Source organism: Phascolarctos cinereus, unplaced genomic scaffold (assembly GCF_003287225.1).
Source record: "Phascolarctos cinereus isolate Bilbo 61053 unplaced genomic scaffold, phaCin_HiC Scaffold_2;HRSCAF=192, whole genome shotgun sequence".
Lineage (NCBI taxonomy): Eukaryota > Metazoa > Chordata > Mammalia > Diprotodontia > Phascolarctidae > Phascolarctos > Phascolarctos cinereus.
In genome coordinates this window covers 296907750-296921253 of record NW_027555625.1, presented here as the reverse complement: position 1 = coordinate 296921253, position 13504 = coordinate 296907750, and the positions used below count along the sequence as shown (strand labels likewise).

At 49.6% G+C, this 13504-nt stretch overlaps 1 protein-coding gene across 1 annotated transcript in view; it reads left to right on the top strand.

Annotated features, from left to right (window-relative positions):
- Window positions 1–2226: 2226 nt before the first annotated feature.
- LMX1B (LIM homeobox transcription factor 1 beta) overlaps window positions 2227–13504 on the top strand; it is a 181263-nt gene continuing 169985 nt past the window's right edge. The window contains 2 exon segments of the mRNA XM_020984945.2: window positions 2227–3021; window positions 3889–4075. Of these exon segments, the coding sequence (XP_020840604.1) occupies window positions 2883–3021; window positions 3889–4075 (326 nt within the window). The 5' untranslated portion in view covers window positions 2227–2882.

The window sequence follows — 13504 nt, the reverse complement described above, 5'->3', positions numbered from 1 at the left end:
GCCGGAGGAAGGGGCAGGGTACGCAGCACCTGTCCTTGGGCTCCCAGGACTGCTGCCCAGGAGGGCAGTGTAGGAAAGCCCCTGGGCCAGCAGAGGGCAGCGCCAACACGACCCAGCAGAACCCACGCTCCGCGACCTGCCGAAGTCGCCCGCAGCGGTGGCCTATATCCCGCTGCCCCCTGCAGGATAGGTGTGCCGCAGAGGACTAGCGGTTCCACTGCCTTCATCTTTACTAGCCTACCTTTCATTCCCCGCTGCCCGGCAAGAACGACTCCCTGGAAGGGCCACCCTAGACCTCGAAGAGCCAAGGCTCACGAGAGCCCAACCCACTGTTTAGACATTCTCCCCAGATATGTTCACAGGGAGTTTTTGGTCTCTAAAAGGCTTGGGGGGTTCCGCACCTCCCTCCACCCCCACCCCGCTCCTCCGTGGAGACCTCCCAGCATTTAGGGAGTGAATTTGGCCAAGGCTGAGTCAGGATCCAAATTAGATCTGTCCCCCTGGCCTTTCTTAGGGTCAGAAATACGCCTCCCTTTTTCCCCAGCTTCAGTCCCTTCGGCCCTGCGTCTAATTGCAGCCAACCTCTGGCGAGCACCCACAGGAACCAAGCCGAAGAAGCAGGCTGAGGGCTCGCCACACAACCTGGGGCCTGGGCTGCGTCTTCGGATTGCCATCCGCCCAGCTCTTTACCCCACTCCCGCGCCCCTGGAGTGCGGTCGGCTTTCCCCTAAATCCCTAGAACTAATTCATTGTGACCAGTAAGGGAGAGGCAGCTTCTTCCGCGCCCCGGCAGTGCCAGAGGTCGAACCAGATTTTAAGACTCAAAGTTCAGATTGCTAGGAGGTCCAGTGAGAACTCTCAATCCCTGGAGCAATCAGTTTCTGTTTCTCCAAGGACGGGGCAAATAGATCAAGGACCAATAGTGTTGCAGGCATTGTTTTTTGGCCGCCTAGACTTCGGGATCCACAGCGAAATCCAGCTAGTTCAGCCCCGAGAATTTAGGACTAGACTCCTTGTTCAGAGGGGAGAGGGTCAGCAGAACCTGAACTTCACTCTCAATCAATGCTCTAAGGGCTTAAGTCGATATCTTCAATAGGAAATTGAGTTAGAGAAAAAGAGGTCGAGGCCCGGCTTCTATCAACCTGGGCCAGGTTCCTAGTTCTCAGCCTGAGTTGAGTCCCAGAGTGACGTTCTCGGTGGGCTCTACATGCGCAGCCATAGCTCAGGGTTAATCTGCATCCTTTCCTTCTCCCTCTCCCTTTCCTTGTCTCCCCCGTACTCTTTCTCCATTACCTCCCTCTTCCCTCCTCCCGCCGCTTTCCCCCACTCTCTCTAGTGGTGGAGCAGGACTGTGAGGAAATTCCTTCTCTTCCACCCCTAGATCCCAGGCCAGCAGCCTACGTCCAGCACCAGCTACTAGGACCTCTGCGACCTCGGAGTCTGAGCTGCTCCAGAGAAGAGAGGAAGAAGACCCGTCTTTTCCGGACGCAACTAGAGAAAGCTCAGGACTCTGGTCTCTGGGACAAGTTGGCGCGTCCGGAGACCCGCAACCAGCTTCAATCAAGTCTGTTCCGACCCCTACCCTCCTCACTCCCCCTACACTCCCCACCCCAACGCCGTTTTGGTCCATCTCACTTCCCCTCTCCCATGTAGGACCTAGGGTTTAAACCCTCCACCTACCTCCCCTGCCCTGGGTCCCCTCCCAGAGACTGGCCCCGACATTGCGACTTCTGCCCTGGCACTGTCCCCTTCCCGGGAACCAAAGGAGACACACTCCCTGTTCCCCGCAGTCCTCCAGCGCGGAGCTTTCTCGGAGTCACATATCTTTGTCCTCCCCCTTCTTATTAAAAAAGAAGAAAGAAAGAAAAAACTTTCTCAATCTTCTCCTTCCCCCTATCCAAATTTTCCAAGAGGGTGGGGCTAGGACAGAGAAGGGAAGAGGAATTTTTAAACACAGACACAGTAAAAACTTTTTAAAGAGTTTGCTCTCATTTTCCCTGAGCGTCCATGCTGGCTTGAGCCCACAGTACCAAGGCCCGGGACATAGACGGTGCTGGCTACGCGCTTGAGGCCCAGCAAGCCCTTGGGGGGGCGCCCAGCGACGGCACTATTTGACGTGGAGAAGACGGCTCATCCTAGCGCAGGGATACGAGACGCACCAATGGAGTTCAAATGTCAGGAAGTTTGAGGGAGGGGTGAGGCGGCTCCCGGGCCGGGAGTATCCCTCCGCCTCCAGCTCCAGCTCTAAACTGAGCGGCTCCTCGGGCGCACCATGGCACATTAATAGTGTGCAGAGCGCGCCCGGGAGCCCAACACCCCCGCTCCGCCCAGGACCCGACTGCGGGTCCTGCCCGGCACAGCCCAGCACAGCCTGGCATCCTCCACTTTCAGCCCTCGGGGGCCAGCTCTGTGGGGCCCCCTCGCCTGCCTCCTCCTTCTCCTTCTCTTTTCCTCCTCTGCTTTCTCGCCGCCTCCTCTTGCTGCTGCTGCCACCGCCGCAGCTAGGGAGCCTTTGCTGACAAACAGGTGACAGAAGAGACGGGAGTGTGTGCATGTGTGTGTGTATGTGCATGTATATTTGTGTGCGCGCGCGCGTGCGTGTGAGTGTGTGCGTGTGTGTACATACACCGCACAGATCCCGCGTCCCGGAACCACGGCCAGAACCCAGAGGAATAAGCCGCTCCTCTCGCCTCTTCTCCGGGGTCCTGCGAAACGTTTTAAACGCTTAGAAAAGAAAGAAAAGAAATTGATCCCCATCCTCCGGGGCAGCCCGGCCCGAGCCCCGCCGGGGTTCGCGTGTTGTCTCCTGGTCTCGGGGAATAGAGCAGCAGACCAAGCCTCCTGGACCCCCGAGTTCACAGCTAGCCCCGTGTCTGCGCCCCATGGATATAGCAACAGGTCCCGAGTCTCTGGAGAGGTGCTTCCCCCGTGGACAGACCGATTGCACTAAGATGCTGGACGGCATCAAGATGGAAGAACACGCCCTTCGCCCCGGGCCCGCCACCTTGGGGGTGCTCCTGGGTGAGTGCAGAGGGAAGGGACGAGATGAGGGGAGAGGATGGAGAGGGACATCCCACAGCCGCATCGACAGTTGGGCCGTTCCTTGCCCTATTTCCTCCTAATATCCGCATGGGTTGAAACTAGGGCTCTGGAACTGAAAGTTGTCCCTAGCTGCAAGGAAGGGGGCGGGCGGTAGGGGCGGCCCCCAAAGTTTCGTGTCATTGACTGGAGACAGAAGCCGAATGAGCCCTACTCTGAGCCGCTGCTGGAGAGGGACCGGACTGATAACACTGGTCCTAGTGTTGGAGTTTATAGGACCATAGAATGTTAGAGATGGAAAGAAACGTAAAGGCTCATCTCGTTCAATCTCCTGATTTTATAGTCGGAGAAACCGAGGCCCAGAGAGGGCAACTGACTTGCCCAGGGTCACTCAGCCAGTTAGTGGCAGAGCTGGTATTAGAACTCAGGTCTCCTAACACCTAATTTTATTTCTAATGCTTTATGCTACCTATTCATTCCTTCTTCAGTGTGAGATTTTTCCCACTCCCACCCCCTAAAAAAGAAAAAAAAGCATTTCTTCTGAATAACTGGGACTGTGGGATTTTGACCACTTTAATGTGCAGATTCTTCATGTTGACTAGGGCCTGAGCCTGCTGGGCCAAGAGCACAGGGGTCAGGGTAGGGGATATCCCTGAAGAGCTCGCGGTGGGCCCTGGTCCCTTAAGCCAGTGCTGGCCGGCTCTGCTCCAGCCGGGAAGCTCCCAGAGCCCCGAGTCTGGCACCCGCTGGAGGCACCGGGAAGGCCGTGTCTGGCCGCGCCTCCACTCCTTCAGTCCTTGCTCATGGAACCTCCTCCCCCCTCCCCCCATTCTTGTCTCCCTTCCTCAGGCTCCGACTGCCCGCATCCCGCCGTCTGCGAGGGCTGCCAGCGGCCCATCTCGGATCGTTTCCTGATGCGAGTGAACGAGTCGTCCTGGCACGAGGAGTGTTTGCAGTGCGCTGCGTGTCAGCAAGCTCTCACCACCAGCTGCTACTTCCGGGATCGGAAACTCTACTGCAAACAGGACTACCAACAGTAAGAGCTTCTCCTCCTCCTCCTCTCTCTCTCTTTAATCTTCCTTCTTCTCCTCTTCTTCTCCCATTTGCCACCACCAGGGCCGAGAGCACGCAGGGACAGAAGACTCTAGGGTCAGTATTCCCGGAGCCCGGAGTCCGGAGCCTTGAGCCCTAGCGCAGGGCACAGAGGGAACTGCCCTGAGCCCCCATGGGGGCAGTGCAGGTACACGGACTGTCTTCTAGCATCCTAGCCTACAGTCCTACCCTTCCTGACCCACCCCGCCTGGGCTCAGGACTAAACACTAGTGGCCCTACATGCTTTATGGGCCCTGCTTGCTGATCAGCAAAGATCCATGAGCGTTTGGTAGTCCCTTTTCGCTTGCCTTAGGTGGGGGTTCAAGAGAGTTGTGGGCTTGCCCATCCTAACTCCTCTAGGAATCCAGCAGCTTCTCCAAGGTTAGGCCTACAGTTCTGGACTCTCTCATAGAGCTCTCTCTCCCACCCTCACAAGCTTGGAGTTGTAAGGAAAAGTTACCCTGGGTCTTCCTTCTACAAGGAGCTCACCTGCCCTGGATACTCTAGGTCTCAGAGGCTAAGATCCTGTCCCAGGCCAAAACAAGCCCTGGGCCTCTGGAGAGAATGTGCAGGCCATTCTTTATCCATTGCTGTGCTCCATGGTGGCAACTCAGAGCCCCTCTTGGCTATTTCCTCAGGCCCGGAGCCTAGGAATACTGGTACTGGGCCCACCCGATTTGCAGAGGCCCAATTGCCCTATTTTCTTGATTCTCTGACTCTCAGAGACTGTTTGGTTCAGTTTGGTTGGGTTTACTACAGACCTGGCGCCCTTCGAAGCAGGGAGGCCGCCGGCCGCCCCCACACCGACCTGGGGTCTTGTTTCCCTCCTCTTCCTTCCCCAACTCAGAGCTGCCCCCGGCCCTAGACAAAGGGAAGGGAGGTTCGGCCCCTTTTGTCCCTCGGCTTCAGGGGCCGCTGCTGCCTGCCCGCCCTTTTCCGAGCCGGGCTTGCTCATAGCTGCAGTGGCCAGGCCGGTCTCCATGGGGACGAGCCCGGGGCTCCGGACCAAGGACTGCAGTGCCCAAGCTCTGGCCGTGGGAGGCTTCCTCTTGCTCTGGACCCAGGGACAGGGTAGGACCCTGGGCCTGCGTTCCTGAAGAGGGTGCTTCAGCATTTCAGCTAGTCCTTTGGGGGCTGCCCCACGAAAGGACCCTTAGTCCTTCCTTTTAAAATGTTTCTTCATATGAAACAAAACAAAACAACAACAACAAACCCCCCCCAAAAAATAATAATAACTAAACAGCATACAGGCTGCCGTAACCGAATCCAAGAGGTTTGGGCGAAAGGTGTTGCTGGCTCTAAAGCAGGAACGACTCCCGTGGCCCTAAAGATGCAGTACCTGAGAGCCCCCAGACCCGAGGTCCCAGGATAGTGAATCTTCCTGTGGGTCATCTCGCTTGCTTCCAAAGAGACCTCTCCGAGAAATCTGCGTCTTCCCAGAGACTCAGACCCCAGCGGCTGAAGGAGCCAGAGCTCTAGGGCAGGCAGCGGCAGGGGCAAGGAGGTGTGGACGCTGGGACTGAGTTTACTCCAGTTAGTGGGGTGATGTCTTCTTATTGCACTTTATGCTTGTCCAGCTTGGCTTTTAGCCCAGGTCCTGGCTTAGGAAGCGCTGGGGGGAGCGACCTGGAAGTAAGAATCCTTTACCCAGGGTCCCAGGCACCTCTTTAAATGCAGCACTAGCCGACCCCGGGTTTTGTGCCTTAGTTTTGACGGGTGGAATTTTTTCTCTCCATCTCCCGGTTACTACATTTTTGCCTCCGTTCCCCAAACTGCTTCGGCCTCGGAGTGTCTCCTCTAAATTCAGGCCAGGCTTTCCCATTATTTTGCTTTCAATAACTTTCCCGGGGACCTAATCAGACTGGGGCCAAGGAGGAAAGGGGTGTAGGGGAGGGAGCATCCATGTTTTGGCATCTGCTCAGAACCGTTTGTGCCATGCGGGGCCTTTTCTTTTTCCGGGAGAGGAAAGGGAGTTTCTGTCGGTTTATCAAGTCGGGACCACAAACAGAGCTGAAAAACCGCCTTGAGAGCAGACAGGCGAGGCATCACTCTAGAGGTAGATAATTCACTTACTCATAACAACCCTTTTCCGAAGCAAATTTAAAATGACAGAAATCTTCTCTGAATACTTAGTTGCTCCTTTCCAACTGCACACGCAGGAGGATCTGGCCCAGCAAAACTGAGGAGCAGACAGGGAACTTTTTAGGATCCGGGTTTGAACTGTTTGTTCACCTAATGATTTGGTTTCTTGGCAGTTCAATTCGGTTAGAGCTGCTTTTATTGAAAAGGAGAGAGAAAGAAGGGGAGGTAGAGGGGGAGAAGAATGGAAGAGAGGGAGAGAAAAGAGTGGAAGAGAAGAAAGGGGAAAAGAGGGGAGGGAGGAAAGAAGGAAGAAAAGGGAAAAGAGAAAGAGAAGAGGGGAAGAGCAGGAGAGATAAAGGGAGAAAGAGGGAAATCAGAGAAAGAGAAAGAAAGGGAAATTGGTGAAAGAAAAGTGGATCATTTTCAAATGCAAAATAAAGGGAATGGTGATTTTTTTTTTACTAGAGTAAGTGCTAAGAGCACATTTCAAACTTTTTTTTAATTGCAAATTCATTAAGATAGATTGGAGAAAGGCATGATTAGCCTATAGAATACTGAACAGTCTAGTGAACCTCAAGCTTTATTTTGCTTTCTACATTTAAAAATTTCTCTTGAGGCAACGCAGCTATATGTAGGCAAGACTGCGTAAGGCAACATCCCCTTACCCCCAAACTGCACCAGGTCAGAACCTCCTTCCATTGTCCTCCAGGCACAGGTGACAAACCTTCCCATACCCTCTTTGGTCAGCCAAGACCTGGTGCTGGCTCACAATTGCTCTTTATTAATTTGCTTTATTCGTCTGTGGAGGAAGAGCCTGAAGGGCTTGGGTGGACTGTGTGTGCCTGTTTTTGTCACTTGGCTCCATCCAGATGCGCATATTGGATTTTGTTGAAAGACCAGGAATATGTAAAATATGGAGGACCACTGTCATTTGCTAGAGACAGAGAGGTGTTAGAGCAGATTTTTAAAATGTAATCTGGATGCTGTCACTGGAATTGGGCTTTCTGTTGAGAAATGCTTATTGTTTGTCTGCTCCTCTCGCTGAGTTCACAGAACCAGAATCAGCAAGGAGATTGCATTTTAGACCTTGTGTGATGATGGTATTCCACCAGGAAATAAAGCCATTTTAAAAATAGCTTTGTCTTGGAACTTCCCTGTAGTATTGTGTGTGAGAGCTCTTGCCCATCTGTATTGCATCCTGTGTATGTATGTGTGTGTGTGTATACAAGTATATATTTGTATTTGTGTGTGTAAATCCCTGCCTCTCTGTTAGTACAGTATATGGATATGTGCATGTGTACACATCTGTGTATATCTATTCTTATATGCATATTCCTTTGTACAAAATGTGAGTCCCTCTGCTCCTTTGTCTATGGTACAAAGTATATGGATGTGTGTGTGTGTGTGTGTGTGTGTGTGTGTGTGTGTGTGAGAGAGAGAGAGAGAGAGAGAGAGAGAGAGAGAGAGAGAGAGAGAATCTCTACCCTTTTGAATGTGGTACTTTGTATGTACACATAAAACCCTGGCCCTCTGGCTGTGTTATATATAAGCACAAATGTACACCTATACCCTCCCATACCCTGCTTCTCTGTCTTTGGTTTTTGTGTGTGTGTGTGTGTGTGTGTGTGTGTGTGTGTGTGTGTGTGTATCCTTGGCCCTTGGATTATGATACTAAGGTTTGATGGACTCTCTGTTTACCCAGGGATCTGGGCATCCACGGTCCTCATGGTTATAGAGGTGGATCCTGAGCCGAGTAGGGCAGGGCAGGGCAGGGCAGCTTCCCTTTGATTTACTAAAGCAGAGTCAAACTACTGGGACAAAGATTGGGTGGAGGCCACCCACCTCCATATTTTCTCTTTTCACCAAAGGGACTTTTGCAAAGGAATATAATCTTTGTTCGACCTTCCTGACTGCTCTCATCACTTATGGACTACTTTGAGGCAGGCGGGCATATGAACAGTCAGGAGAAATCATTCTCATCTAGATTGAGCCAATCCAGTTAGTCCTCAGAATATGAAGGTCCACTGGGGCTTCCATGCCTTAGTGTCTATGGGCTAGAGTTGAGTTGTGTGGCCACGGACCTTACAAACCAGGTAGGGCTAGGGATGGTGCTGCTAGACTTGCTGACAATCACAACATGCATGTATTCTGTGTGCTTCCTCATTGGCCTGTGTTTCGGAGTCCTTCCAATTCAATGGTTATTTGGGGGAGAATCATATCTCCAAAAGCAAAATGAGAGAAGAATAGAGTCTTTAGGTTTGGAGAGGTTGGTATTGGCTTGACTAATCACCGGAGAATAAATGTTATGAGAGACCATGACTATAGCTTCTCCTTCCTCCTAAGGCCTGCTCAGAAACAGCATGCCTATGATTTCCAGAGAGCTCATTGACTGATCAGAAAGGACACAAACTCCATTGTTATCATTGGACCCTTTAGCAGAGGGACGATTTGGGTAGATGGGCTTGGAGGTGGGGATGGTGTAAAATAAATAATCACATATTACATGTGAGACAAATAGCTGGCTAGTGTTGACTATACTTGAAATTTCTGATTTCTTGCTAAATTTGTTTTTAGTCTTTTTCTTGCACTAATTGAATTCCCATCTCCAACTTGCTCCCAGTTCTCTTTTTAGCACATTATAGGTTTGTGTACAACCTGACTTTGGTCGTAATTGTGTCCTCCCCCCTCTTCCCAAGTACTATGCTGTTTTAGTAGAGCCTGTAAACTTCGTGCCTTTCTTAAAGATCTTATTCATTAAATAGCTACATCAGATATTGCTTGTAACCCTTATTTAAAATAGCACAGAGCATGTTTGCCTTAAGAAAAAATTAGAAGGTCCAAGTCTTTCCCTACTTGTAGAAGCAATTGGAAGGTCGGATGCTAGATCTAGGTGTGCCGGCTGCTCAACAATGGCCAACATGGGTTGGGGGGCGGGGCAGGGAGGGAGAATAACAAGACAAAAATTCTGCTCTTTTCTGTCTCGCTTGGGTGGGAAGGGCAGCCTTTGAGGCAAACTTAAAATGGATCAGGGGGTTAAATGAGGAGGTTGCCTGAGTAGTAATGCAACAGAGAAAGCCCAGCCCTGACTCAGATCTGAATTGTGAGGCCCTGTGATTTATTTATTCCGTGAGCTCTCTGTCAGGAGGGCCCTCTTGGTGCGGTGGATTAAGATGGAATAGATCCCGGTCAGATCTCAGCATTCCAAGCCATCGGGAGCTAGAAGGCAGTAATTAACTTTGTAATATTGGCCGAGTGTCTGAGCCCTTGCACAGACGAACCTTATTATTGGCTTGAGCACGAAGGAGAAGGGAATCTGTATGCATGTGATGTTACAGTACCAAGCTTTTTCTCGAACTTCCAGCCGTTACAATGGAAACGTATCCACATCTGTAAAAAGCGGGTGTTGGACTAGATAATCTCCCAAATCTCTTCCAACTCGAAAAATCCCAGGATCCTAACAATGTTGGGGGATGGGGGGTGGAGAGTGGATGTTAGTAGTGTGGCTTGCTGGGGGTCCCTGGAGGGGATTTGGCACATTATTTAGCGGGGAGAAGTATTTAAAAGACAAGAAAAGCCACAATAAAGGAGGACTCGAATTTGTCTCGGTTTCTGGGTTTCCTTTAGAAAAATATCAGCTTAGCCAGATGACACACTGCTGCTGACTGTGTGCCTGAGTTAGAAATCGCTTTGAGCTTTCGAACCTCGACAAACTTGTCCGGTGTTGACCTAAATTGATCCTTCCATCCCTCCATCCCTTCACCAAGCATTACTAATGGACCAACTTGTGAAAAGGGGCTTTGCAATAAGTCGAAGGGGTGTATAGGGGTGGAGGTGAGAGGGTGATGCCACGAGACAAGTTTGTCTGGAAGAAATGAATAAATTGTATTGCTAAGAAAAGCTTTGCTCGAAAACCGCAATACAAAAGCAAAGGGTCTTAGTGCGGGTGGGAGAGAAGAGCTCTGCTACTTAGCCAGCCAGAGTGGGTGTACCTGAGCTCTAGCCAGAGAAGGAGGGCGCCGAACGCTGCAGCCACCGCCGCCGTGGCCGTTGGGGTTCTTAGCATGAAATTTTCAGGACATATACTGAGGCCTCAACCTATTATCACTAACCTGAGAAGTTGGCTGGTTCATTCTTGGGGAAAATAATTAAACAAGCCCTCAAATCAGTGCGTTCCAGGGAGCTCACCTTGGGCAAAGAGGCAATAGGATGGGAAAATCTATTTTTCATTTGATGAATTTGTGTGTACAGGCGTGGACAAAATATTTAAAAATTCAAAGATACATTTCGAAACTTCTTTTGGTTTTCCGAATGGAGTTAGGTTGTTGATTTTCAACCTAAAAAAGTTGATTAAAATAGGGAACTCAAATAGCATTTTTTTTTGTCACTACATCATGGAATGAAGGGAAAGAACGGCTCCCAGCACCTTCATTTGCTAGTGATGGGGGGAAAAATTTTTTTGACTTAGCTGTCCAGGGGATGAAAACGTTTTGCTTTGTCTGATAAATAGTCTCCTCTTTGCTGTTTTCCAGGGCAGATTTAATATTTGTATGGGTGTGGTGGAACCGGGATCTCTAGGGTTCCTTCCAACTAGCATTCTAGGCATTTGGTACTGCAATGATTTTGTAATTCCCAGTACTCGTCCTGCCCCGGCTCACGGTAGTTTCCTTTTCCTTTTTCCTAATGTTGCTATGTGGATACTTGCACGGAAGGGAGGGAGGAGAGAAGGACAGAGGACGGGAGGAATGAACGAAATGCCTAGCTAGCGTGTTCGAGGGCAGGGGGACTGGGCTTGGGAGCTGCCGCCAACAAAGACAATCCCTGGGAACAGATGTCCCCAGATGTTCTACAGCCGCACATGGGAGGAAAGGAGGGCGAGAACGCAGCAGGTTCTCAAGGACGATGGGAGAAATTTTTATTTTGCTAATTATCATGATTAGTATTATTGTCATTTTCCAGAAGGCAAGAGAATAATGTATTCCTTGTCTTTAGTCGTTGCCTTTCTGTTGTTTAAACCCCCAGAACTAAAGGGGAAAGCTGTGACTTGGCATCTCTGAGAAGCAACGGGGAATCTTTGGTAATAGTCGCTCTGATTTCTATAGCGCTCCTAAGCCCAAAAAGCGCTTTCCTCTCAACATTCCTGGGTGAGAGGTAGATCATTTTAAAAATCATTATCCACATGTTTCCAAGTGTCCTGGAGGTGTCCCAGTCTGTCCTTAAAAGGAATTGTTTTTCTGAGTTAGCATTTATTTGTCCCTGGATCAAATTATGTCCTTTTGACGGAAACGAGCCATTCCCTCCACGTCTAAGAATAAGTTCTTTCTTGCACGACTGGTGTGAGCTGCTGAAGTCACACTAACATTTTTATGCGGTTGAAGAAAATTCTGTTGGTGCATCCCAGAAATGCCTAGAAGTAGAGAGGCTGACTTAGCAATATTTGGACATTTTCACTCTTGACCCTAACAGTACAGGCTTCCTTCTGTCATTCAGAGGTTTTTCCACCTCTAAGTAAAGCAAGGAGAGGTTTTTTCTCTTGTGTCCGGAGGGGCTAGTCATTCATCAAACGCAAGCCGCTTTTCCGTCAGAGATACCGGGAAAGAAAGAAAGAAAGAAAGAAAGAAAGAAAGAAAGAAAGAAAGAAAGAAAGAAAGAAAGAAAGAAAGAAAGAAAGAAAGAAAGAAAGAAAGAAAGAAAGAAAGAAAAGAGTGGAAGAAAGAGTAAGAGAAGAAAAGAGCTAGAAAGAAAGTGAGAGAACAAGAAAGTAAGAGAAAGAAAATCAGAGAGAAAAGAGAAAGAAGAAAATCCAATAGAAAAAAATCAGAAAAAGTAAGAAACAGAAGGAAAGATAGAGTGAAATAAAAAGAGAAAGTAAGAGAAAGAAAATTTGAGAAGAGATGAAGAAAATAAAAAAGAGAGAGAGAAAGAAAGGAGGGAGGAAGGAAGGACCCCACCTCAGTCAGTCAAAATGAGGGGTGCGTTAATACCCACTCCACACCAAGGGGGCATATTCAGGGAAAACAAATTCCCCCTTTTCTTCAGGGCTTATGGAAAGGAGAATTATGTAATTCTCCTTCCATTGCAGCCTTGTCTGTCGTCTGGAAAGGATTTTTATCCTGAGGAGGTGGCGAATTCCTGGAGGAATCTTGGGGGAAGGAGTGTAGGTGGGGGTTCCAACAAGCTGTCACAAAATAGAGTATAATGGCTTGTATTACAGCCCCAAGGTCTTGGGACCTGAGACGTGGGAGGGTGTGCGCTTTTAGTGTGTGTACCTATTGTATCTTTGTATCTATGTGTACAAAAATGTTTGTGAGCTCTGGGTGTAATAGAAGAGATTGTGAGTCAAAAGACCTATGTTCAAATTCTGGCTCCATTTACCCTTATTTGTCGTGTAACGTAGGCAAAAAAGTCGTTTTGCCTCTGAGCCTCAGTTTCCCCCTCCATAAAATGGAAATAATGATAGCTTGCCTATCTCACAGAGTTGTAAGGAAAGCATTTGGTAAACTCTAAGATACTAAAGAAATGTCAGCTATTATTATTTTTACTATTATTATTTTACCGCTGGAGTTCACATAGAAACGGTCCTGGGACAAGTCTATCCTACTATTATTCTTTTGCAATTTTATATTTACTATTCTGATAATTATTTTTATTATTATATTTATGCAATGTATTAGCTACCTCTTTCCTAAATCTAGCATTCTGAAAAATGCCGTCATGTCCGCCCTAGTTGGCGGGAAGGAGCACCCCTCCGCTTCTGGTCAAGGGCTAACAGTGGAGTTGTTAGGGAAGGGTTAATTGAGCCAAGTCTATATTACTGTGCATAGTTCCACCCCCCACCTACCCCACCCCCCCGCCCCCACCCCCGCGGCCATTTTGCCCAGGTAAGATGCACCCACCTCTGTAGCTGGGGAAGGCTGGGGAAGGCTGGAGGGAACGTCGGGCGCTTTGATTTTTTTTTTTTAAGGTGGAAAAAAAAAAAGTGGTTCTAGTCTTAGGGTGAATTTTTTCCAGATTGCCTGGCCTCGCTGCCGGGCTGCCTCCCCTCTGTGGCTGCCGCCTTATTGTGGCTCTAGAATGATGAAGGTGATTTGAAGTCACACATTCTCGGGGGCGTTTAGCGGCACATTCCTTTCCATGGAAGTGATTAGTACATGGAAAGCTTTCCTCTCCGCGTCCCCCACCGCACCTCCCCCCAGCCGCTCCAGCTCTGGGCTCCATGGCCGCCAGTTTCTTTTGTAAGGTTAAAACACCTTAGATACTAATTAAAACTCAGCCTTGTGGGCTGGCACCGAGG